At 37.9% G+C, this 27,526-nt stretch overlaps 1 protein-coding gene across 2 annotated transcripts; it reads left to right on the top strand.

Annotated features, from left to right (window-relative positions):
- The first annotated feature begins 294 nt into the window (after nucleotides 1-294).
- LOC139709855 (alpha-N-acetylgalactosaminidase-like) lies at nucleotides 295-27,526 on the top strand. 2 transcript variants are annotated; one of them, XM_071621817.1, is made up of 8 exons: nucleotides 295-415; nucleotides 2,592-2,773; nucleotides 3,545-3,719; nucleotides 5,378-5,552; nucleotides 6,446-6,540; nucleotides 8,154-8,315; nucleotides 9,977-10,174; nucleotides 27,165-27,526. In XM_071621817.1, exons 2-8 carry the CDS (start codon nucleotides 2,622-2,624, stop codon nucleotides 27,417-27,419), a joined length of 1,212 nt encoding a protein of 403 aa, XP_071477918.1. In that variant the 5' UTR covers nucleotides 295-415; nucleotides 2,592-2,621; the 3' UTR covers nucleotides 27,420-27,526. The 2 variants fall into 2 exon arrangements, with proteins under 2 accessions (XP_071477918.1, XP_071477917.1); XM_071621816.1 differs by lacking the exon at nucleotides 27,165-27,526 and adding an exon at nucleotides 19,651-20,190.

Below are 27,526 nucleotides of genomic sequence, written 5' to 3'. Positions count from 1 at the left end.
TATTTAATAGCTAAATAAATTATATTTGTAGAAAGCATAGATATATTTTTACAATGTACTCAACCTGATCTTTCCGTTTTATTTAGCAATTTTGCTTTCCATAAACAGAAACACCTCCCCCACCCCCCCCCCCCCCCACCCCCCAAACACACTGCAGCTAGCGATAGGCACGAGTCATGCGATCCGTACCGTACCATCCACATTCGTTTTGTATTTGGTGGAGGTCAACAGCAACACGCACCACATCCACCCCTTTCCTTCGACTGTCGCGACATACCTATACAGACGAGGAGCCTGTACATGACACATCTTCTGCCGACCTGAGACTGTGAGAGGATTTGGATTTTTGTTTTCTTCGTCTCGATCTAAACCGTTAGGCCTACTTGTCTTTGGTTAGGCCATTTTGCATGTTTTGGTGAGTATGGAATCGGGGATTAGGCCCTCCCTAATATGTTAGATCTAACTTGTTACGATAGAACCGTGTCTACAAAAACTCTGGTCTCTGTAACAAGTTAGGCCTAGGGTTAAAAGTCTAACGTTAATATTAATAAGGGAACCCAAACCCAAAGAGCAATGTGGATTGAGTGAGATGAGATGAGAGCAACAACATTAGTAGAACACATCAGTGAAAGCTTGAGGAAAATCAAACAATCAATGCAAGGAACGTTATGAATTTTTAAAGTTTTGGTGTTGGAACCGCTGGATGAGGAGACTACTGTACTAGAGCAGAGGTTTAATGACGTATGAGTGGACAACAATATTAAAGAAAATATAAAGACAATTCCACAAAAATTCACTTTTCTAGCATTATGAAAGAGCATTCAAGCACTTTACTAGCCACTGTCAGAAAAGCAGGGGGAATAATTGCTACCTTTATATGTCAGTATCAAGTTGATGGAATTTGCAATTTTCACAAAAATTGATGTGATATTCCAAGACAAATCTGGTGATGTGTTCACACCTAAACATTTATGACACCATGTGTGTTGTCATTTAGTGAATGCTGATACAGTGTACTGCTACCGGTATTTGACTTTGGAATTTTCGAATTTTCTCTCTTGGGTATTTGTACATATTATATGCAAACATAATTTTTGTCAATTATTTAGCATCTGTAGCGGACTTATCCTTGCCGATTGACCAGGCAAGCCACGCACAACCACAAGGTCCTCTTATCACTACTTAAAAAATAGTTTTAGGCAAGTCATATTGTGCTAATACTAGGTAGTGCGAGCCGAGCATGATTCAACCACAACGCTGTCCAAAATTTGACTGCCTGCTACGTGTAGAAACCCTTACGCTTTTGTGCAAGGTCGAACCTTCTGTCCATGGCATGGGATCGAGGTCGAACCTTTTGGTGCAGGTGCGTTAATGTTAAACTGCAATGCTTCAGTAACTTGATGTGATTTGATGTTTATCTCTTTCAATGCGCTTCATCTTCAGCAAGAGAAAGGAAATTTTGGTAAAGACATGTCTAGATACAAAGACAAAGTACCAGTAGTATGGGACTTTTGTGAGGAGATGACATCATTGGCAAATTATGTGAAATTCTTCATAGCTTACTTCCCATCAATCACATAAATTTGAACCAAATTGATTATCAGAAAGCGTCAATGCAATATCTATGTCAACTTTTATGCCATCATCCATAACTCGCTCTTCATGAGAGATTGCCACATATAATGCTGCCTGCACAATCAACATGGGAGCTAAACATTAAAGGGATCGTACAGTTCTGGTTGAGACCTAATTTCAGGTTTCTAACATTTTTAGGTGAGATAATGAGAAATCTCATATGAAATATGAAAGAGCATGCAATTTTATGAGGAATTCAACGTTTATTTGATAAAAATTGGTTTTGAAATGGCTGAGATATCCAAAAAAGAACGATTCTAATAAAGTGTGGGACCCACACTTTGTAACGATCGCTTTGTTTTACCTTGTTTTTGGATGTTTCAGTTATTCCAAACCCGATTTTCATCAAATAAACTTTGAATTCCTCTTAAAATGGTATGCTCTGTGCTATATCATAAGTGTTTTCTTGGTAAATGGTATCTTGTAAAAATTCGAAAGCCTATTTCTCATCTCAACCAAAACTGTACTATCCCTTTAAATGATTGTGGCAAGTTGAAAGAAGTCATTCGAGGAATGTGTGTGTATGTTTGTCTATCTGTCTCACTGTTTGTCTGTCTGTGTGTGTCGGTCTGTGTGTGGCTATGTATATGCTCTAGGAACTGCATTTTTTATTAAACCACCTTCATTAACTTGCTGTAAATCATTTGGACATTTTCTTACTATTTGATATATTACTGTTTTTGTTTTTGTTTTTTTAATCTGAAGTTGCTGCATACACATGCAATATTAAGCGAGCGCAAGGCACTATTAAATGTTGGAATATGGAAAGTGTTTTTTGCTCAAAACATAACAGCCTAATAGAACATGCCAAGTCCAATTTTTAAAAAAAGTTATTTTACTATGATTTGCAAAAACAGGGCAGAGCAGTGATGCAGTGTTCTGTTGAAACATAAGGAGTCTGTAGCTTGATTTTATTTTTGTTTTTATTCTTGTTTTATTGTTTCATTCACATTTAGTAAATCTCCAGTGAAGTTTATCTCGCAATCATGATGAAGACATTCCTGGTGCTGATTGCTCTGTGTGGCGTTTCCATGGCCCTCGATAATGGCTTGGCAAGGACTCCCCCGATGGGGTGGCTTGCCTGGGAGAGGTTCAGGTGCAACATTGACTGCAAAAACGACCCCAAGAATTGCATCAGGTATGTCTTTACAGGAGACAGCACTTGGTGAAGAGATATGGCACTGTACAGTGTGCATCCAATTTGTTATAATGACATCTTGTTCATAACATACAAAGCAAAAAAAAATCCTTGTGATGTGCCTGTATTATGTGATACAAGGTTTGGTGATCATGTGGCTGTCACACCATCTTGAATGTGGGACGTTTGAATGTCGTCAAACCAGAAGAAAGATGCTTTCTTCAGTGGAAATTATTACTCCCTATAAAGCAAGTATAATGCTACACCTATATCAGGATTATTTATTACACACTTTATAAACAATATATTTAACTCTGGAAAAAAAGAAAAAAATTAGTAACAGGAAGTAGTTCATCCTTGCTTTAAAGAAAATAAAAAAAAAGAAAATGCATCTGCTGATGAATGAATTGCTCATTTTGATTCATAGTTTTGACAGAGAATTTCATTGAGACAGGATTCCAAACCCTGCAGATTATTTCATGTGATACCCACTTAACTCGTTGAGGACGGTTTGATTTTGCTACAACATGCAGTTCCCAAAGACACCTGCCCGAGTATACTCAGGACTAGGTCCTCAAAGGGCTAAGACAGATATTAACACAAACATCCAAGAAGATATGGAATGATGTATTCATTCTTAATTTATTTGAAAGGATGAAAGTTTTAAGATATCAATCCTATCATTGAATTTTGCTATAAAAAAGAAAAATTGTAAAAATCATTGGAGGATGTAGTAAAGATGGTCAGATGTTCTGTGCCAAATGTTTGCAGTGAAAACCTGTTCAAGGAAATGGCTGACCGTTTGGTGGAAGATGGGTACCTTGATGCGGGATATGAATACGTCAACATTGATGACTGCTGGTCGGCAAAACAGCGAGATTCTCAGGGACGTCTCCAGGCTGATCCAGACCGATTTCCCAGTGGTATTAAGGCTCTGGCTGATTATGTGAGTAATCATTAGCACATCCCATTCTGGGTTATATTCCTTTACCCTCACCAAAAAAATAAAAATAAAAAGAAATAATTAAAAAATGTAAACAAAACAAAAAGAGTTGCAATGGGACCAAATTTTTCAACTACATGGTCAATAGTATTGGTGCTTTGTGACAATACTCGCAAGTTTACAAGAATATGTACCCATATACACCATGTATTATTTTTTCAGCTCCTATTTTCTTATACTATGGAAGTGGACATTTTTCGTGCATTTTGTGCTACCTGAAGCGAGCATGAAAGTCAAAGCGCAACAATATTTTGCTTCTTTCGTGTAATACATGGATTATTTTTGTCATTGATCTCAAGGTAGATATTGTAGTGGTATAACTTGGTATATTTTCTTCCACAGCTGTCTTGAAGACTTTTTCTTTTGTTTTGAATAATTCTCAATAAGTCTTCTCAGCAGTCTACATTTTTGTTTGTACTTCTTGTACCACATAACTTTAATCTGATGTTGATTCTACGACCTCTTGGTAAATAAAATGACAAAGCTTTATTTGATTAAGGGATTTTGAGAGACAACGCCCCCAATGCCAACGTACTTTTCAAGCATTCATGTCCATTGTCTTTACACACTTTATTTTTCCCTGGAGGCTTGTTTTGCATCCTGTGTTATGGCCTTGTTGGAATTTGATCAGTCCTTAAGAGATTCTATATCACATGTTTTAGTTTCTTCAAACAACTGTTTCACTCTTTAGTCAACATTTAATTTGTCATGTGCACAGCATAAACAGCCAGACTTTGGCTTTATACCACACTGCCTGCATGGTAAAAAGATGGTGTGATGTTATGAGCTTTGTGACAGTTCTCGGGCCTGTTATCAGTTTCCAATTATGATACTTCATTTTTTTTTTAATCAAGATGCCCTTCCCCTAGTCCTTTGGTTTAGACAAGTAGTGTAGTGAACAGATTTTTTCAAAGGCCATGGCAAAATATAAAAGGGATACACTCCTCATAGGTCTTGTAGACCCTGGTTGTAGCCCCAGTCACATAGACATGCTGGACAACCGCAGATCTGATCCAGGGTGATCCGAGGTGAGATCCCTGTTGACGCATTGGACATCCTTGGACATCCGTATATGTCCGTGTAGATCCAGGGACATCCGGGAGGCCAACATGGCAACTTTTGGAGGTCAAAAACATCCGGCGTCATCCGGGGATTGCCATGTTGGCAGAGCAATCTGAGATGGTCCGTGTGGATCCGTGTAGATGCCATGTTTGTCAATGTAGATGCCGCGCTCTTCCGGCCTTATCCGTGTAGCTGCCATGTTAATACCATGTGTACAGTCATACCAATGCTCGTCGACACTCCATCGAGGTCGAAACAATTGAGGATCTGTGTTTATATGTGACTGGGGCCTGAGCACAAGTTAGCTGGCAAGCAAAACAATGTTCATCCTTGCAATTCAGTTCCACATTCTCATCCCACCCCACCCCAACAAGTCTACGCAGGTGGATTTTCTCACATTACTCGTACTATTGTCATTTTTTCTGATGACAAAGTTTGCCAATATTAAATATGCATAGGCATGGAAAGATACTACCACCATGTTCCTTACAAATGTACATTGTATATAACTTAGCCAATTATTTCTGTCCATTTTAAAGGTGCATAAGAAAGGCCTCAAACTGGGGATTTATGCTGACTATGGAAACTTCACCTGCGGAGGGTACCCTGGGAGCCTGGGTCATTTGGAAGTGGACGCACAGACCTTTGCCGATTGGGGTGTGGACATGCTGAAGATGGACGGGTGCTATGCAGACCCCCACACGATGAAGAAAGGTGATACTCTGGTGGAAAAAAAAAATGAACAAAAACAAGAATGTGTAACCTTATGTTTATGTTTGTCGTCCAGTTTCTCAAGAACACACATGGTGGCTATAGCAAGACATTTTCATGTAAAAGGTCCTGTATAGTGTTGTGACATTCTGTGAATTAGTCACCCTGAAGTTTACAATTCAAGACCTCTGTAGAAATGCAGCTGGCCCTAGTAGAAATGTGGCTGGCTGACTATTGTGTTCTTTTTGAAGGTGTACAAAAAAAAAAGTCCACCCCATTCCCCCATCCATGCCCCTTATAAATGTAGAGTATGAGAGCCATTTTATTTTAAAGCTATAAGATTGTCCTCAGAACCATGCAGAATGATGGTTTAAGTTACTGGTTTAATTCTGCTGCATTTAATTTTTTTCAGCCGACAAACTTTCTATGGAATATTTTTCAATATGTTGATATGATAGCAACTCTTGCTGGAATGACAATTGTCATGGTAATGACAAGATTCCAGCTTCCTGATTGGCTGCTGCTATGGGAAGTTGCCATTCCATCAAGAGTTGCTATCCTAACATCTTTTATGAAATGGGGCCCAGCTTGTTGATCGAATCTGCAATTAGAATTGCCTAATCATGTAGTTGTCTCTGTTATTACCTTCATTTGTATCCCTTAATGATATCGCAAGTAGATACATATCTTATTAGAATCCACAGACTAATGTTGTGCAATTGTAGCGACTTTGACATCCCCATCTTATTTCCCATACCAAGTGGACATTTATAAATGCTGAAGTGATGGTGTAGATTAAGTGACACTTTTAGCTATCAGTTACCATAGTTCTAAGCATGTCCCAAAATATTGGAAAGATATCATTTGGCCCCCTCTTTCTCCTTACATTCTACCAGGTTATCCAGAGATGACAAAGTACCTGAATCAGACTGGTAGACCTATCCTGTTCTCATGCAGCTGGCCAGACTATGAACGTGCAACTGGCATTACGGTAAGAGAGCACAGTCTCATAGATTACTAGTACTTTTATTAGGTCGCATACACCAAAGGCTCAAGTAAACTTTTTGCAATCATTCATCGTGTGGCATTTGCCGTGAGGTATGCATTTTGCATAAACTGTTAACATTTTCAGCTTCTCCTTGAACACCTCTGGATGGATTTTCACCAAACTTGGCAGGTAGCATCCCTTGGGAAAAAGGATCTCCATGTAGCGCGAAATCACATTTGCCGAGAAGTTTCGGGTTTTGCCAGAGCGGGTCTCATATAGCCGTACGGCAAATCAGCTCATACACATTAGGTGACGTCGCTCAAATCCGATGTTTCTTGTAGCGAACGGATCTACGTGGTCATAGAAATGGGGTGTTTTTTCAATCTCAAAAACAATTTGGGGGTAAAGTTACATTGTCTGAAAGATATCCAGTTTTGTTAACTAGCTTCTTAGCTTTTCGTAGATAATTAACTTGTCATATTTCTAGATTCTCTATGAATTTCTGCTTTAAAAAAAGATAAAGAAAGAATAAAAATCTTCTCTAGATCCCAAAGTGACAAAGCTGAGCTAGTAGTATCAGTAAGTGCACTGGTGACTGTAGTTTTAAGTTTCTCCATGGCAGATCCAGTGGTATCCCCCATGGGGCCCTATTGGAGGGGGGGGGGGGGTGCTGGGACCATAGTGGCCAAACTTTATATTGTCATCTTCTTCTTGAAAACGCACCATCAAATTTGAACCAAGCTTGGCATGTATTATTGCTGGAGTAATTTATACGTTTTTGTACAGATTGACACAATTCCTCACTTGCAGCCCCCAGGGGCACTATGCCTCGTAAGAGAAAGTATGCAACTCAGATTTTTTTTTCTTGCATCCAGTTTCTCAATCGATACTCTAAATACAGATGAGCCAAGTACAGCACAGAGCAGTATAAGAAATGTAGGGTGCATGAATTGCAGCTTTGCACTAGTTTTCAAAAGGGCAAATATAATCACCTATGACTTTTGTAGATATTAAAGACCTTGAGGGGCATCCAACCAAGGATCTCAACTGAATACTGAATCATTGTAGCTTAGAGGCCCAACTTGAGTTGTAAGTACATGAGTATACAGCAACAATAGACGTTTTCACATCAGCCCGATAAAAATCCAAGCTCGAGATATTTTTCGCGAACGCAAATTAGCGCGCTATTTCATTTCCTATTCACATCAGCCCGAATATTATCAAATAGCGCGCTAGTTCGCATTAATTATCCTGCTATTTTGGAAATTTCCCGAGTTGGACTTGAGAAATTTTCTCAATCAATTAGCGAGCTAATTTGTATTCACATTATCAAATAGCGCGCTATTTCGTGATCGGGTTAATTTCTCGAGTCAGAAAATAGCGCGCTATTTCGAAACATCGGGCTGATGTGAAAACGCCTACTGATTCATTTTACCACACAAATATTCTCACCTTCCATGCGGGACTGTATTTGATGCAGGAAAAAAAATATTTGTCATTTTTTAGTGCAAATAACAAATAGTAAAGTTGCAAGAGTGAAGGTGAACATGCGCAAGTGTCTGCATGCTCTCCACCATTCGTATGATTCCGTGAACCGGCTTGCTCACTTCTCACAGGTTGACTATAAACTTGTGGCGGAGAACTGCAACATCTGGCGTAACTATGACGACATTCAAGACTCGTGGGACAGTGTCCTAAGCATCATTGACTATTACACCAAGGAGCAGGACACCCTGGTCCCTGTGGCAGGACCCGGAAACTTCAACGATCCAGACATGGTCAGTGTTGTCAGACGAAACCAGATGTAACTACCGTATATGCCGAATATTTCGTGAGCTTTTTTTTTTTTTTTGCGAATTTCGTGAGTCAGCTGCTATTTGTGAAATTGAAAACAGCCGAAAATATTGACTCTCATCCTGATATGAATGTGACGTATGCATATACTAGTGCATTTCTTCGTTCAGTACAGGACTCCACGATCGCGAATTTAACCACTCGCGAAATTGTCGGGAAGTCCCGATTCGCGAAAAATTTAGACTCACGAAATATATGGCGTATACAATATGTAAGAACATTTTTGTGAGTTAGTCCCTGTGGCAGGACCAGGGAATTTGAGCTATCCAGACATGGTCGGAGTTGTCAGACAAAACCTGATGCAACTATGTAAGAAAGCTTTTTGAATCAGTGTTAGGCTAATCTTCTGGCTGTGCTACACAGAAGCAAAGAAAGAGGGGAAGGGGATTGGTGGAGAGGCACATTGATGCTTAGTTCTTGACATCTGTTTGATGTCAATGGTTAGCCCTGCATTTGTAAGGAGATTTCGTGATCCAAGACGTGGTTGATCATTGCTTTGTCCCTGTGCAGGACCTCTGATGGTGTATGGACACTTCATTACCCTTATTACTCACAGACATAAAATCTAGCATAGCAAACAACAAAAACAAAAACAAACACAAACGAACAAAAACTGCTGAAAACTGCTTATCCAGTAGTGTTGAGCCATTGGAGTAAAATGGAGTCAAAACTCAGGCCCCTTTTGAGTCCAGACATAAACTCTGAGAAAATCTGAAAGATAAGGTGTTTTGGCTCAAGTTAACCCTAATCAGGCCAGGCTTTTTTGGCCATGCTAAAAACCGGAGGGGGGCGGATTCCGCCCCCCTCCCCCCATTGATCGCGACGGAATTTGGCATGTGTGACACCCACCCACAAGATTGTGTCATTAATTTTTTTGGAAAAAAATCAATTTCTAATTCTAATTAATTAATTATGCAAATTAAGCCCAAGATCATATTTTAGCCTAATGAAAAGCATTGAGAGTCTACTTTTTGGTCTGTTAATCTGTTTTAGCATATTCAACAATTGTTCATCACAAAAACTTCCAAAACTCATTTCAATTCTTATGTATTTTATTGTTTTCAGAATTTCTTATGTATTTCTTTGTTTTTCAACTTTTTTTCCTTTGTTTTTCTGTTGGAAATTGTCACTGACCACTTTTCTACCATAATCAGCATAAAATTAATCAATGAAAGTGAATAAATTTTGTAAAAATAATCAGGTTTTTATGACTTTCATGACAGAGTTCTGTTTTCCATAGGAAATGTACACAAAATCACAAAATTGTGCCTGTTTTGGGGCGACATGCCGTTACAAAAGTGGGCGTGGCTTCGAAAAAGTATGCGCGGACGTTGCAAATTTGGTATCAAAAGTTGCGCGAGACTTAAACGAATAAAGTCAAGAAGGCCTTTTCACGTTATAGAGTTATAGCGCGAAACGTCGAGGGGGACAGATTCTGCTCCCCCCGCCGGCCCTTTTAGGGTTAAGGAATTTTATGCATATTTTTTTCAGAGGAATGAAATATTGCTATCCACACAACCATATGCCTTAATTTGAAGGACTAAGAATGTTCTGAAGTCCGTTTTTTGTTAATATCCTTTTACAGCTCATCATCGGAGACTTTGGTCTGAGCTTTGAACAGTCCAGGGCCCAACTGGCCATGTGGACCATCTTTGCTGCCCCAATGTTCATGTCCAATGATCTCCGCACCATCCGACCAGATTTTCGGGAGATGCTGCTCAACAAGGACGTCATCAATATTGTGAAGGATTCGTCCGGTCACATGGGCAAACGTGTGCTACAGGTCAGTGAACTTTACTTGATATGATTTGCTAGCTTTCCTGTCATTCTGCTGACACAGTCTTAGAACACAGACCCCTTTTCTGAACCTATTTGTGTGACCACACCTAAATATTAAAGGAATGTAAGGTTAAGGGTGAAGGGGGTTGGGGCAGCCGATCCACACCGAATTTCTCCTCAAGCAAAACTCTCGCCCAAATCACCGACTGTGAGCTGTATCCTAGGTCCACCTATCATGTTTGTGGACAAAGACTGCGTAGATTTTAGAATATCAAAATGAAGAAACACACAAATGTGCATGACACTGCCAGGCAAACATGATGCTGGGAATTCAACTGTTTGGTTGAGAAATTGGTAAAGTGATGATTTTGGTCAAGTTCTGTGGTATTCCAGAAATTCACTGATAAATGCATTAATGCATTGAGACATGATTTTTCTCAGCCATTTTATTTCAGTGTCATTTCAAATTTCAAACATAATCATAACATAAAAGGCAATAAGCAGGCAAAATATGGCCACACTTACTTTCGATGCCTGGTAGTGTAAATCCAGGATACGAGGTGACAGAAAGAGAACCATGTGTTGTTGGACAGTGTCAACATTTACAGCCAGAATTCTGTACATATTTTCAACAAGAGGTGCTTGACTCGCAGACTTCATATTAATCTCACTGTTGTGAAAAATATCAATAAAGCATGCAGATTAAAAAAAAAAAAAAAAACACCCATACAAGTAAGATATCTTCATAAGCTTCAGATAGCATAGCAAAAGCACTGTGACATTGCCCAAATAATATCTCCGTAGTTTTAACATGCTACAAAACCGGCCAATGCTTCTCACTCATAGCTTGCATCATTTTGCCAACCCATAATACTCAGGATTCACTGCTACAAAAGGGCAAAACTAACCCACAATCACTAAAGAGCAAAACAATAGTGTGGCTGTTAGTACGAGCTTGTACGTGGATTGCTTAAACAAAACAAAATAAAGAGCGAAAAAGATGCCAAGCCAAATGAGTAAGCATGTGTAGTTCATTTTCATCATCGCCTACCTCATTTCTTCAATTGCTTCGCTGCTTTGCATGCTTTAAGATGACCATTCAACATTGATAAACATGCACCATGCTTTTGACTGTGCAGAATCATCAAATGTCTTATTTTTCAACAAGCACACCCGTGAATATTCCATCGGTGTTGTCTGTCTTTTGTTTGGACACAATCATTTTATGCTCCTTTGTACGTCATGTCAGAACAGACTCAAAATGTTTCATTCTTTCAGCCTGTACCACTGCGATGCACAAACTTGCATTTACCTGTTTAAGCATTCACCAAAGTCATTCCAATCAATTTACCCCCCCCCCCCCCACCACATTGTCTGCCCAAGCAAGTTCCAGTTCTATTGTTCTACCATTGTCTAAAGCATGAGCCAAATTTTTATCTTTTCATTATTACTGTAATCGTGCACTAGCCATGGATATCTATTTTTTTGTGAGTCATTTGTAATGTCAGTGGTTATCTCATGCATCTCACAAGCTGCATGAATTGACATGTTTACATCAAATTTATAGATATGATAGATAGTATGCTTATCAAATTACATGAAATCAGTTCAAAATTATAAACATCTTGTCTATCACCTGTGTGGTGTTGCAAATATGATCAACTTGAGTCGTTGAACTTGTGCATCATTTCTGTTAGATTTGTAGTGTTAAAACAAAACATTTTAAACCGTTTAAAGGACAAGTTCACCTTCATAAACATAAGGATTGAGAGAATGCAACAATATTAGTAGAACACATCAGTGAAAGTTTGAGGAAAATTGGACAATCGATGCAAAAGTTATGAATTTTTAAAATTTTTGTGTTGGAACCGCTGGATGAGGAGACTACTACAGCTTGTGAGTCATATGCGTACAACAGTATGAAGAAAATGTAAAGAAAATTCAACATATTTTCACTTTTTTCGCATAATAAAAGAGCACTTGACTTGCCTCTTTCTAAAGGCAGGGGGAATAATATTACCCATAACATTTTGTCGGTAACGAGTCGGGGGAATGTGTACTTTTTTCAAAAGATGAAATTTTGTGAAATTCTCTTTATATTTTCCTTATATTGTTGTACGCATGGGACATCTAAGTTATTCACACACTGCAGTAGTCTTCTCATCCAGCGGTTACTGCACAAAAACTTCAAAAATTCATAACTTTTGAACGGATTGTCCGATTTTCCTCAAACTTTCAATGATGTGTTCTACTAATATTGCTACATTCTCTCAATCCTTATGTTTATGAAGGTGAACTTGTCCTTTAAGTCATGAGATGATTAGATTTACCTGTGTCACTTCTACATGAATAATGACAAATAAAATTATCAAACTGTTAACAGGACATTAAAGTGTAAGTGAGCAGCAGGTGTGCCTTTTTTTAATGAATTATCTGTAAATGATAAATTTATGTATTTGCAATGATGATTTGAGATGGATACATAAAGATTTTTAGTCAGAGGTGGCTTATGTTCTTATCTCTTGATCTACAATTACGAATGGTTTCGGTGCCAGGGACTTTAAACAGTGTTTATAATGCTATGGGGTTTTTCTGTACCAATCAGCACTCAGAGTAGTAGGGTTTAAGTAGTCAAAGCAGTGTATTATTCATCCCACCTATGTTATCTCATGCGATCTTGAGCATGGAAGTGGTAATGAGTATTACCTAGTAAGTTCTGAAATCACCTTGCTTGTTCATAATATTTTTAAAGTAAATAGATCATAGTAATAAGATTAAATCATGCAAGTTTTTGCATATTGTTGCTTGTTGTGCAAGATGCCTTGTACATAACCAGGTTTTACTGGCGAAACCATATATTTTATCCGTCAGCTAAAATACTCACTACTCTGTCATTTCCTTATGCTGTGTAGGTAGCAGTTGGTAAGATGGAGATTTTACACTCTATATAGAAATCAAATTTAGGTGCTCTGAGAAAATAAATGTATGTATTAATTAAATTCTCAGTAATTCATCATTAGAAAAGATCTACATAAGAGCTGCTATTTTTTCATTCAGATAATTTTGCAAATGAGGAGGTCACAGACATTTTCTTAAGATGTTGTTTTAGAGATTTGACACTGATGTTATCGTTGATCAAAATAACATATGTCTGTGTATTCACTCCACGAATTTAATCAAGATCAGGTGGCAATATTTTGAGTGTTGTTCACATATTTGCAGCCCAACAGTGATTCCTGAAATTCCCAAAAATGAAATTTGCAAAATTAGCAGCTTTTATAGTGTATGGCACTTAAATTTTCCTGTTCACGATGTCTGACAAGGAAGGTGAGATTTGAGTGCACATGGTTACATTGTATGTATAACCTCCACCCACTGTTTAGAACACAAAGTATCACATTGAGGCATGGACGAGACCGCTGCAGAAGTCGCGGTGGCTCATAGCCATCACGAGCCGGTATGTGAAGCTTCCGATCAATTTTAACACGACCCTAAGCCAGTTGGGGATCCCCGCGAGAGCGAATGGTTACATGGTGAGCGGCGTGCAGGGCATGGGTAGCGACCTCATGCAGCATCTTGGTATGGAAGATACTCTGACACAGAAGGTCAACCCAAGTGGCGTAGCACTTATGACGGCATTACCAATGCAATGATACCTTGTGGACGAAGATTGTTCTCTCTTTCTACAAGGAAAATAGACTTTATACAGAGTGAAAGTGAAATACATCAGGTACTGGACTTATGTAATATTTCCGCTGTTTCGTTTACAAGAAGAAAATATGTGTAGTACAGCAAAGGGATTGTTCAGTAAGAAGTATTTATAGATTTGTGATTTTATACATTTATTTAGAAAAACATTGAAGTGTTTGATGCCAAACTGAGGTGTGTACTGTAAAACGAGGCTTGTTCGCGTGCATTTTAATTTCGCGAATTTTGCGAGAGCCAAGATTCGCAGAATTAAAATGCACATGTATGATTTTTTTTGTCTACACTATACGCATTGAATGTTAGAGGCAACTTGTGAAAATTTCATGCCACAAAAAAGGCCGTCTCTCCAATTCGCGAAAATTTCATGCCGCGAAAATATTGTGTTTTACAGTATTCATACACTATACTCAAACTCTTTCAAAACAGTCACAAAGTTAAGAGTTTAATGGATGTAGGTACAGAAATGCAGCGATATATCACATGGTGCCTTTGCCTGTGGTAGAATTGCTGCCTATGTATTAATTTTATGTGTGCAATAGTCACATTGATTAGTGTGCATTGCCCTTTTCATACTCTTTTTGTTGGTAGATAATGAATATGTGCCCCTGAATGGTGATACTTACTCAAACACAAGATTGGAGTTTACAGTTCTCTTCTATTTTTCTTCTTTTCTAAGCCGCATTGTCCTACAATTCTATCAATGCGCTTTTTGTGTACAAAGTCAATGTAATAGAATACGTTTATCTTGTCATTTCTCCATGTTTGTAAGTGCTATACAGTCAATCCCACCTAAGTTAGCCTCACACAAGTTTTTTTTTTTTTTTTAAATGGCTAAGACAAAGAAAAATTTACCCCAGATGGACATTAACAGGTGTTCATTTGTTGTATTTACAAAGTCAAAATCCACGTAAGTTGTTGGATTTATGGGGAGGTTGACTGTACTTTGGAAATAAGTTTTGCTAAGCAGCTCTCACAAAGAAAGTATTACACTCGTTAGTCTGTAGGTTTAGTTAGCATGCACAATTCAAGTTATCTCATGCATAAGCAGAATATTTATAAGTAAGTGTGTAGAAACTGGTAATTCGTCAGGATACAACCTGAGCAGAGGCTGTGGAATGAGAATTAAATTTGGTGTACTGTATTTTGGTAAGAATACATGTACATATTATGAATTTATTGCTATGTATCAGCAGAAATCTAACACCTTGAGAACTTTGTAGATGAATGATTTTTGTGTATGTGGTCTCGACATGATCGGAGAACATCTCAGGTACCGCGCTGCAAGTGTTGGATGTTTTCAAAGGATTAACTAGAAAAAAAAAATACAATCATGGTTGTGAATATAAAAATTTGGCTCTGTCTTTCATTCCACTGTGCTGTATGCTTAGTCATTCATTATTTTTTGACATAGCCATCAAGGTTCACATCATTCTTGGTGGAAGTTGTTTTGCTACCACACCACACACAGACTATCAACAGCCTTGATTTTGACAATACACCTTGTCACTATCAGTAATACATCTATCACTGTCAGCATTAATTGATGTAACCAGGAATTTGTTTAATGTTGCTAGATGGAAGGAAAAATTGCTGATTATGTGACAAAAGTATTGCATTTTTTCTGCTTTCCTTTGCTATTTTCTTTTGGGCAAATGTTCTTTTCCAATAAATATTATGCTAAGAAGTGATTGCAATAAAAAAAATTGTTCCCATCTGTTTTGCTTTGTACATATATGATCTGCAAATACTGCTATGGCTTCACACTAAGTGCTTTGTGCATAATTTGTACACATTGGTGATGGGTTGCCTATATATTATATTCATTGTCGCAACTGCCATAAATGTTTTGAGTGAGTGTTTGATGTGTTGGTGTATTTGTACTTACACAATATACATGATTCATATTATTGATGTGTCTAGAAAAATGTGTTTCACAAAGCTTAAGAGAAAAATATCCTCGATATACCGTATTTGTAATGCTAGAATGGAGTGGGATTGACTATTGCAGTCATCTTTATAATTTTTGCGTATTCACAAATATACACTCAGCAAAAAGGAAGTAAACACTTTTTCAAGTTTATATTTCTCATAAAATGTTTAGCTAAATGTTAATGTATTATATATCATGTGAAAGGTAATTTAATTGGCTATCAACTTGGTAAGTCAATAAAAAGGGAAACTTTATGCACGAGTGAACACTCTTGTTTTTCTCTTCCAATGTAGATAGAAATAAAGATTGCAAAAATGAACAAGTCATCATTCATGCGTTAATGCTCTTCCATGTAGCAATAAGAACAAAGACAAATTAAACACAATAAAAAGCATGAAATCAGTTGCATAAATAAACCTATATTCTCTTTAATATCTTTACTGCCCAAAAGATCAATAAAAGCTAAAAATAATGGAGGAAAATGAAGAATTCTCTGTCAAATCCAAATTCAAATGAAATGAGAGAAGAAGCAACATTGGCAAAAATGGTAGGAATTTGAATTGATTTCTCAAATTAGGACAATTGAAAATTATATTAGGTTCTTGAATTTGTCTCGTATATCATAAATTTCTAAACTGAATGAATGAAATAAAGATATTCTGTTCATTTAATCATCTTTGTGCCCTTACTTTCTATGTCATTTGAAGTTTGAGTTGACAAAAAATTCTTGTAGTTCCTCCCCCTTTCATTTCCCACTTTGATTTTGTTTGAGGTTGTAAAGAGATAAAGAGAATGGAAACTTATTTTTTTTTATTTCATTCATACCTCGCATTGTGTTATATTGTCTTTTATTACTATTGTTGTTTTAAAAGGCATTTGCAAATGAAAGACAACATATCAATTTTTGCCATTTTTACGTTTGTGCTTTGGAGGAGAAAGACAAATACGTTCACTCATGCATAAAGTTTTGATTTATATTGACCTACTGGTTTGATAGCCAATTGAATTTAATATGGTATGTATTGCACTGTCTGATTTTCATCAAAATCTTCTATTAAAAATTATGAACTCGAAAAAGTGTTTACTTTATGTTTTTGCTGAGTGTATATTGCTTGTAGGATGTAGGACAGACAGTTTGAAAGGTGGAGAAAAACTTGCTGTCCTGTGAGTATAAAGTTTATGAAAGGCTTGACATTCAAAACCTACTATGTCATCATAATATATTTAGAATTTTTACATTATAAAGTTTGCCTAAACACGTAACTGACACTGAAATCTACCTGATCTGTACATGATAAGGCTGGAACATAAACAGCATACCATAATTTCCTCTGTGTAGTGATGTTTAACAATATCGTTTCCACATGATCATACATAACAAGTTATATTAGCAACTATTAAACATATAAGGAGTCTCTCTCTCCCTTAACACGTTTATACATTTACATTTAGTATGGTTTATAATTATATTGTATTGTAAAGATAACAATAATGATAACATTCAGAAAAATAGTTGACTAGAAAGGTGCCTTATCAGTACATGCTCTGATTTTATGAAACCTATATAGGTAAATGAAGGTGAAGGTAAATTCAATTCATATATTTTCAAAAACATTCAATTTCTGAATTTATGATAATTGGATGATAATTGTTAGTTTACCGCTGCAAATGCTGTGGGGAAAATCATTCTTAACCACAGCAATATTTGGTAAAGCTGTGTTTATGATATTGGACTCATACAGTGTTTGAATATAGGCGTGATAATGAAACTTCCTTTTGGAAATGGCACAAGTATAGAACTTACTTTATGGGACATATGTATATGTATATATGTATGTATGTACGGTGTATATATATATATATATATATATATATATATATAATTATATAATGTGTGTGTGTGTGTGTGTGTGTGTGTGTGTGTGTGTGTGTGTTATAGATGCTACCTAATTGCATAGGAGATGCCATGGCAGATGACAATACTACACCTACCAGTATGTTGGACAAACAACTGCAATATTCACATCTGCTTGGCTAGAGCCCTTGGTTGCTAATATCCTGTAACATCTCTCACTATGTCATTTTGAATGGTTTTCATTTTGTTTTCATGTTGATTTCAAGCATGTTGCATGGGATTATTTGAAATTGTTTTGCAGTGGATAGAATGCTTAATCTGATTAGTGTTGTACTCTGAAGGAATGAATTATAATCTGTGTCTCCACCCTACATGTTCTCATCATCATCATCACCACCGCCAGCGCCTTTCATCTCTTTCTCATTTTTCATTATTTTTACTCAATTATCATCAGCTCTCTCATGCATGTACTTTTGAGATGGCTTTGTTGATCCAGTTGAGCATACTTTTTGTTTTTTCATTCATCTGCCACATCGTTCAGAGGGCCAACTTTGACACCTTTTGCATACGTCATCAACTATCAGATTGCTGAATTCAATAATACATAGACTGATTTAGTGCAAGGTTAGCACACGGCAAACCACTGATTTGGGGTTTTAAAAAATGTGTATGATTCTAAAATGCATGTCTTCGTTCTATAGTAATGATAACCCCCCTCAAGTATAAAAGGGCCCTCCTATGGTGAAGAGCTTCAGAATTTTAAGCTGTAAATGATATGATCCGGTGCATACTGAATGTAATGTTGTGGCATATTTGATGAAAAAGATTGTCTCAAAGTGTGACCTTCTTTGTGAATGGAAATCCATGTTTTGTTGTTGTTGTTGTTGTTGTTGTTGTTGTTGTTGTTGTTGTTGTTGTTGTTGTTGTTGTTTTGTTAGGCGTTGGAAAAAATAAATATCAAGCATATAAGCATCAGAAAGACCCCTGAGGCGTGAGTCTCACATGAAACTTGGAAGTCTGACATGACTGTTGTTCAAACTTTCATCATTGATCATTGAACCAAGTGTAAAAGATATAAGAAAACCCTATTTCTACCAGCAAATCATTCTATCTGTAGAGTAAAAATAAAATAATGGGAAATCAAATAGATAAACGTTAAGACTAACATGAGGAAGAGAGAGAAATTTTATAAGGAACAACAAAATGTAACAAAGAAATGCAAAAATAAAAAGTTAAACTAAACGGGTAACAAAGAATAAATATGAGGATATTTGCACTTGTACCGTTATTAGGCCTTCTGGTTACAAAGGTGCGACACAGTAGAACCTCATTCCTGTATTCTTCTTTTATCTCCCATCTCACTTAAATCTGGGGTAAAATAGGTATTTGCAATCTACTAATCAGATGCTTGTATGGGTGTCCAACCACCATCAACCATCATCATCCAATGAAATAAAGAAGGAAAACATGTTTAGAAATACATAACAAAATTCAAAAAATAAAATACGCATGAATCGAAATGACTTTTGGAGGTTCTTATAATGTAAAACATTGTTGATTATGTTAAAACGCAAGCAGACTCTCAGTGCTTCTAATCGGGCTAAAATAAGATCTTGGACTTAGTTTGCATATCTGATCAATTACATGTATAATGAGATATTGATAATTTCAAAATATTTGAAGACACAGTAACTCTTGTAGATTACCACACGGATGTCGGCCGTGCCAAATTTCGTCATGATCGCGCCACTGGTGGCCGAGATTTCGCCCCCCCCCCCCCCCCCCCCAAGTGCAGGTGTATGTATTACCTTTCAGTCATTCCATCATGAAAAAAAAAAAAAAACTCAATGTCTTCATTTCATTGCATTACTCGCATGTCTAATTATCATCTCATCTCATATCACATCATCCCACTCATCATATCCTTTTTGTACTCCCATTCTCTTCGTTTTGACACGGATCGGTGCCTGTGATATCGTGGATCCAGGACCACAATGTTGAGATCTGGACCCGTAACTTGACGCTCGGAGAGTACGCCACAGTCATTTTGTACCGCGGAACGGATGCGCCACTGAACTACACGACCAGCGTGAAGAAGTTTGGCTACGCCGCGGGCATTTACGATATCGAGGACATGTTCACTGGACGCGACTACAACGATTTCAGCACCGACGATTCTTTTTCGATAGTTGTCAACCCGAGTGGGGCAGTGATGTTGAACGCCATCACAAGTGAACGGAAAAGGGCGCGTGGTAGAGGTTTTGTGGATGTCCGAAAATACAGACCTGGACAATAATGGAGTGAATTAATTCATACAGCGTGGTTTCCCTCTCTGTGTTGAACAATTGAAACGTCTTGTGGAAATTATTGTTTACATGTTGATAATGTCGTAGTGTAGTTATTCGTTTGCATTTCCGTTCTTTCTTGTCTTTTGTTCTGTCTTTTCATATTCTATTAGCGATTTCTAAGATTTCCAAGCGCTTGCGCTGCATTAGTAAATTTGAATTATTCTTGACGGTTGCACTGATAACTAATGATATATGGGACTGGATGTGACCGAGCTGTTCTCGCTTTTTTACTCTTTGCTATGAGGAATGGATGGATAATTGGATATTGCAATGAAGTATACCGGAGGAGTTTGTATCATGGGGCCTAAATTGTGGAATTTGTGGTGCCGAAAACGATCTATTTTCAGTCGTCTAAAAAATTTCACTCCCATATCTTATTACTGGACAGTAAATCGTATGTCCTCATAAAGTAAACCAGCATATATTATACATCTGAGATCTCATTTTTCACTCCGCATACGCTATACATAAGACGCAGTCCATTCTTTGCGAACATATCTTTTTGTCAGACGAATCATGTTCATTTCATTGTGTGGCTCATGTTCATGCATCTTGTAAACCTTCGTTCTTATACACTGTTCTCTGCTTATCGGATGGCGTCCTGTTTTTTAGAACTCTGGGCGGCATAAAGATAACAAATAAAAGAGGGAATTTTCATTTAAAGATGACACACTTTTTAAATGACACACTTTTCTGTTACAGGGTAAGGAGAGAAGAATGAGAAGAATAAATTCCCGTTGTGTCATTATTTTGTGATATCACTTTGACTTATTAAATAATCCAGTTTGCTAGTTATTAAATCATAAGGCAAAGTTTTTAACCCCCCCCCCCCGTAGAGGAGTTACCCCACCCCCCCCCCCCCCCCCAAAAAAAAAACCAAACAAACAAACAAACAAGCAAACACACAAACACACAAAACGAAACGAAACAAAACCGTATAGAAAAAGTGGAGAGAAAATGGCTTGAAGATCTGCGTATACATTCCGAGAATTGCAGAATCAATTGCTTTCTTTTGAATATTTTAATATCTACATCAACCTGAAAACTAAGCAGAAATCCGTACTCAAACACAGATACACATAGACAGATACATACATACATAGGGTACGTGAACACAAGCAAAATGCACAGGAAGCAAGTTTCTCGAGCAGCGAATGTAATGATAAATGATCGGCGCTGAACTGCCACAAGTCTGCTAATAGTATTGATTATTGAAATATCAAAATATGCCCTAGCAAGTATGAAGATGTCGTCAACCAATTGTAATTCTAGAAATCTTGAAGTGATGATATGTACGATCTAGGCCTAAGTCCTGTAGTAATGTTTTTGTCAGGACTTATCAGACAAACAAACAAGAATCAAAGAAAAAGAGAGAAAAGTTGATGGGAGAGTCAAAGGCCTGCATGCATCGCTCTTACTACAGGATGGAACTATCGAAATCTGGACCAGAAACATGAGTCTGGATTCGTATTCCACGGTTATCTTGAACCGAGACACCAGCGTACCGACAAACTATACGACCTCCGTGAAAAACTTCGGATACCATCAGTGGATATACATGATAACCGATCCGTTTGCCGGACGAAATATTGGCCAGTACAGCACAGACATGAACATTTCGCTTGTAATCAACCCGTCTGGTGTGGTGCTGCTATATTCGTATCCCTTCTCGGATCTTTCGCTACCGTGACGCGAAATGAAGAGCAATTTCAATCCTATTCCATCTGAATATTATACCTCCACGCCAAGTTTCCGCAAACGATGGATTGGACTTCTCGTATGGATTAAGCAGTGTGAAATATGATACTTTTTAAAAATATCTGTCACACAGTTTGACTGTTCCCTAAGGCATCTTCTATAGTAGTTTGGTGTTAATGACAACAAATGGTAGGCCTACGATTCTTGAAGGGACATAATTTTACATCGTAAACATGAATTCAGTGTTATAATGATGATGATGATGATGATGATGATGATGATGATGATGATGACTTTTGACCTCGTGAGTTGTTATGACATTTGTATGATACATAGATTTTACCACGATACGTTCTGCAATGATTCACCTGTATGTAGTGCCTTGTACTAATGTCTTTCAGAGGGCCATCTTGCACTTAATTACGCCATTTCTATGATATAATGATAGTTTCCTATATACCTGCTTACAGCGTTGAAGAAGTGGTTTTCCGGAACCTCGTTTAAATCGAAAGTTTGGAAATTGAACAAGAACATACAATTATTAGGAAAAAATCAAATTACTTACGACAAACCCATAGCAATCAAGCATCTTGGTGCAGGTAAAGTACCAGGACGTGCATTAGAATTCACTTTTATCTAACGTTGGCTCAAAAATCTTCTTTGATGCCATGTTATTTATTGCTTGGATAATTAAAGCTAGAGTTTCCTACATTTGTAAGAACTCACAATGTAATCATAGTGATAACTATAAGTTCTGTACTTGTGTACACGTACAACAGCACTGACATGCGAATGTTGGACCCTTTGTGAAAGATTTTCCCCCTCTCCAACAGGATTGCTGTGTGTAACCATAGTTGGAGTTGGCTTTGTGCAATGGTAGCAACGCTTCTCCAGCATGAAAAATGACTCAGTAGTATTATTATACGAAGTATGATGACAATGACTTTCTTGTATCCCGTGAACAAAGTATACGTATACAATACATGTACTTCATACAAATACATGCATTCTTGTTGATACTTTAATTCTGTTCATCGTTGGTAAAAATCAAAATTGCAGATGACTTGCACTGGTATCGCTGTCTCTGACATAAAAATGAATCATCAATATCATAATTATTTTGAAAATTATTCGACAATCAATGATGATGATCTCTTTCGTCCTTATCAAACTTGTAAATGGAATGATTGTCTTCGGAGTAACAATCAAATAAAATCGTAAATGTAGCATGATGGTACGAGACGTTGTCCTGTCATTTTTCTGTTTCTGACAATTTGGTTAAAACCCGTCAAATTACCGGTCAAAATACCTTTAATGTCATGGCTTTCTCAAAGCTCACTGAAATCAGCTTTCAAGTTTCTTTGCCCATGTTGTCATCACGATTTAAATATACGTACATCAGTGTCATTTATATAGTCCCATTCAATGCGTAATAATGCCGTTTTTGTTTTTATGCCTCCGCCACGAAGTGGTGCCGGAGGCATTATGTTTTCGGGTTGTCCGTCCGTCCGTCCTTCCGTCCGTCCGTCCTTCCGTCCGTCCGTCCGTCTTTCCGTCCGTCCGTAATGAATTTTGTGGACAAGGTAACTATCAAAAGCTGTTGAGGTATCCTAATGAAACTTGGCATGTATGTGTATTAGGGGGTGAAGTTGTGCCTATCAACTTTTGGGTGCACGTGCTCAAGGTCAAAGGTCAAAAGGTCAAGGTCAAATACATAAAATTTCACTATTTCCACCATATCTAAGTAATGCCTGAAGATATTTTCTTGAAACTTAGTGCATACATGTATTACCCAATTTAGATTCTCTGGTGAAAGTTTGGGTCATGAGGTCAAAGGTCAAAGGTCAAAAGGTCGAGTGAAAGTATTAAAACTTCTTTTTTTTCTCTGTAAATTGGAAAATTGTTCAAGGTATCTTCATGGAACATAGTATATACATGTACTGACTGGCAGTGATTATCTAGAGAATGTAGGGTTCATGGGGTCAAAGGTCAGGGGTCAAAGGTCAAGTGCAACACTTCAAAATTTTACTATTTCCCTCATGTTCATGCAATGCCAGCAGGATTATTATTTTTTTTTTTTTGCACTTGGTGTATGCATGTGTAACGTAATAGAAATTCACTGGAGAGTTTTTTTTTCCTTTTTTTATGCTTCAAAGGTCAAAAGGTCAAAGATCAAGTGAAAGTGCTGAACTAACTTTTTCCTCCATATCTCGGAAGTGGCTCAATTTATCGTGAAACTTACTGCATATTTATGCATGTTCTACCTGAAAGTGATTATCTTATGAATTTTAGGGTCAAAGGCCAGATGAACATGGTAACAATTTACTATTCAGTACAGAAATTGCACTTTTTCTCCATACCGGTACCATGAAAATTACTCAATGCATAAATGTATGAATGGGTCAAAGTCAAGTTAAAGTCCTTAAATCCCCAAATACATGCTCTCCTATTCATCCAATTAAACCAAGGTCAAGGAAGGAGAACATTCAACACATTTGTGACAAACTTGTCATTTCAGTATTTTGCCAGTTTTGTGAAAATGTAATCACACATTGTCCACATGTACTATCTAGACCTATTAGGAGAATCGTGCATTATGGCGGAGGCATACCAGTCGCCATAGCGACATTTCTAGTTGTTTTTTTGCTTCAGGTAGTCTTACGCATACACGGAATCGAAATGAAACTATTTTCATGTTAATATCAACGTTTCAAACTTTGCACTAATCACAAACGCGGCAACGCCGTCATGTTGACGCTGTGTGGTGAATCAGTTAAAACTTCGCATTTGTATTTGATTACGTAATACTATGGAGCGCCATGGTAGTAGGCCTACATTCTGGTGTGTGATGCAAATACAGTACACAATTTTCCCTCCAAGAAATAAAAGTTCATGCTTTCGCCGCCAGATAAAAATCGCCTCACAACAATTCAATAATCTGCACGCATAATACAGTTGTTAAAATACATGCAAATGCATCGCAAGTTGTTGTTGTTTGTTTTTTTTGTCTACCAAACCAGTGGGTTTCATTGCATTAAAAAAAGGTCAGTTCATCACCCCACAAAGTAACAGAACAGAAGCTTTATTTGAGTTGCTTAGTTCATTTTTGGAACCTAACGAACCTTACCATATACTCGTAGAAATGAACTTAATCGAGATTATGTCGAATCCCCTTTTCCCTTTTTTTTTCTCTTTTTTTTTTCTTTGTTATTAATGGACCCTATTCCATATTCGGCGAAAAAATGAACCTTCGGTATGACGAACCCATTTTAGTTCTGGAAAAGCGAATCTTCTAGATAATAATTATAATAATGATAAACCTTCGGATAAATTCAACAAAGTTCGCATCTACAGACGAACCTGTGGTAAACGATTTGTGCGTGTTCGGTATAACCAACCTTTGGGATAGTGAGCAACAACCGTCTACATCATAGTGCAGAGAATGGGTCGGTCATCCTTTCTGTCCTGTGCACATGTGCATATACATGTACGATATCAATGTGCGCGACGATGAAGGGGTCATTCCTCGATCTGAGACTCGACCATGGATTAGAATAGTGGCTTCTCCTTGTAGGTGTCGTTGACGATGTCGACTTAGACAATACTCACTGGCTTGCGTGGATCGTATGGCATGGACGATACTACAACCACACTGGATAAACGTACTCTATAGGCTTCGAGGGACGTGGAGAAGCTTGAGTCAATCAATATATTTCATGTCTTTGAATATTATACGAGTAATCGTCCTTTTATTTTTTTTTGTACAACACCTCAGAATGATGTCGAATTGTGATTGGCCAAGAACATGTCACATGACATTCAATAGAAAATACCTATCAAACTCATTGAGAGTGACAGCCATACAATAGGCCCCTGGCATGGGCCTATAGCACGGCTCGAAGGTACTATAGCACGGCTTCGCGGGGGGCTACTAATGCATGGCCGCTCACAGAGTTCTGTGGCTCACACCCGTAGCAAAGCGCCAGCAAACTACATTGTACAGTGTACGTGCTGGCCGGCTGCGCTGCGCTGCCGGTAAGTCTCACAGACCAGGCGCGGCGGAGTACTGCAACGTTAACGTATACGCGCAGTTACTTTACCTAGCTAGTTGCATGTATCGCGGCCTGTATACACCTAGCGGTACTGCTGTGTTTTTACTTTTGACTCTGATCTGCTACGTGGACCACAGTGATCCCAACATCAAGACTTCATTTTAAGTTGAGAAACCGTAATTTGATTATTTTTCTGTGTTTTTATACAAAATCATTTTCGGAAATAGACAAAGTCTAGACCTACTACTAGATCTACCGACATCTCAGATCGACCTAACAGCCAGGCCTAACTCGATCTAACGTTAGCGTAGAATGGGTATAGACCCTGCGGAGTTCGTGATTCCTGTGACTGTGTGGTCGAATCATGACGAGTGTTTGAAAGCAGTACACAGGGTGGTTTACAATTCTCTGCCTAATTGTTACATTTATTTTTGGGCCTTCCTGAGTTGGCGGTCACTAATTTTGTATTGTGATTGTGGACAAGGTGTTGTATAAAACGAATAATTTATGATTTTGTTCGTGCATTGGGGCACGTAATACCGCACTCGGCGCGAGATTCGCCACTGGTCTATTCAACGCGGCGCTACGCGCCTTGTTGAATAGACCAGTGGCTCATCTCGCGCCTCGTGCGATATTCGTGCCCTATGCACTCACAACTCATAAATTATTCGTATATTGTTTCATTGTTTGAGAAGGAGAGCTGTTAAAATTTTTTATAAAGCTATGATCTCGATCTCTCTATCTGTCTATGTATCTCTCTATCTACATGTATCTATCTATCTATCTATCTATCTATATGTCTGTCTATCTATCTGTTTATCTATCTATTTATCTGTATATATATATATATATATATATATATATATTTGTCTATCTGTATATCTATTTATCTGTCTATCTATAATCTATCTCTTTCTCTGGATCGTTGCTTCTTTAACCAATACTACACCATTCACGAATATTAATTTGTCATTTAAACGCTACCTCGCAACACTGTTGCGTCGAATGATCAGCATCCAGTTCCACGCAAACTGTCGGTACCGGTAATCGACTGAGATGTGATTACTGATGCGTTTTGTGAAGTCAAATGGTCATCTTGAAGCTTTTTTTTTAATGAACGAGACCTGTATCAACGATGAGCTCGTCCGAGGAGAGAGTAACGAAGGAATTGAGTAGTACTAAAAGTCCTGCTTGCAAACATTTATCAGACACTATAAGCAAGAGTATCGTCATCTGCCTGTGCGTCTAAGCTACCAGTCATATTTTGCCTTAAACACTACTCTCATCAAACTTTGATTTCATTAGCTTATGCAAACCAGGGCTGCAATTTTGTATGCTATTTGCAGGGGAAGATTTAGTGGCGAGTAATGGCTCAATTTGCCTCTTCATTATTTATCGTGTAGATCGAAGGAGTCGACGTGTGGAAGAGGAATCTCACGTATTACGACGAACATGCTCTCGCCTTCTTCAACCCGACCAAGCACAACCAGACGGTGTCGCTCAAGCTGCAAAATATCGGATTTAACTACTTCATGGGATACGAACTCGTCAATCTCCTCGATCACCACGACATCGGTCACTTCGATCCGTTCTCTTCCTACGATTACCACGTTCCGGCAGAGGGCGTCCTACTGATTTATGCCTATCCCAGCGAGTGACGCACAACGCGCGAATTTTGACGCATTCGAAGCAACCGCGGGAATGCCGACGAAGACAAATCCATGTGATCACCGATGTAACATGACAATGAGTGGACTTCACGATT

This window comes from Diadema antillarum, unplaced genomic scaffold (genome assembly GCF_040938485.1).
Source record: "Diadema antillarum isolate AM-2024a unplaced genomic scaffold, OU_Dant_1.0 seq00001474_RagTag, whole genome shotgun sequence".
Taxonomy (NCBI): Eukaryota; Metazoa; Echinodermata; class Echinoidea; order Diadematoida; family Diadematidae; genus Diadema; species Diadema antillarum.
This window is presented reverse-complemented; position numbering and strand designations above follow the sequence as displayed.

Coding starts and splice junctions, on each gene's coding strand:
- LOC139709855 (XM_071621816.1), top strand. CDS start 2,622: ATGATGAAGACATTCCTGGTGCTGATTGCTCTGTGTGGCGTTTCCATG. Junction 5,553..6,445: donor CCCCCACACGATGAAGAAAG/GTGATACTCTGG, acceptor ACATTCTACCAG/GTTATCCAGAGATGACAAAG. Junction 8,316..9,976: donor ACTTCAACGATCCAGACATG/GTCAGTGTTGTC, acceptor ATCCTTTTACAG/CTCATCATCGGAGACTTTGG.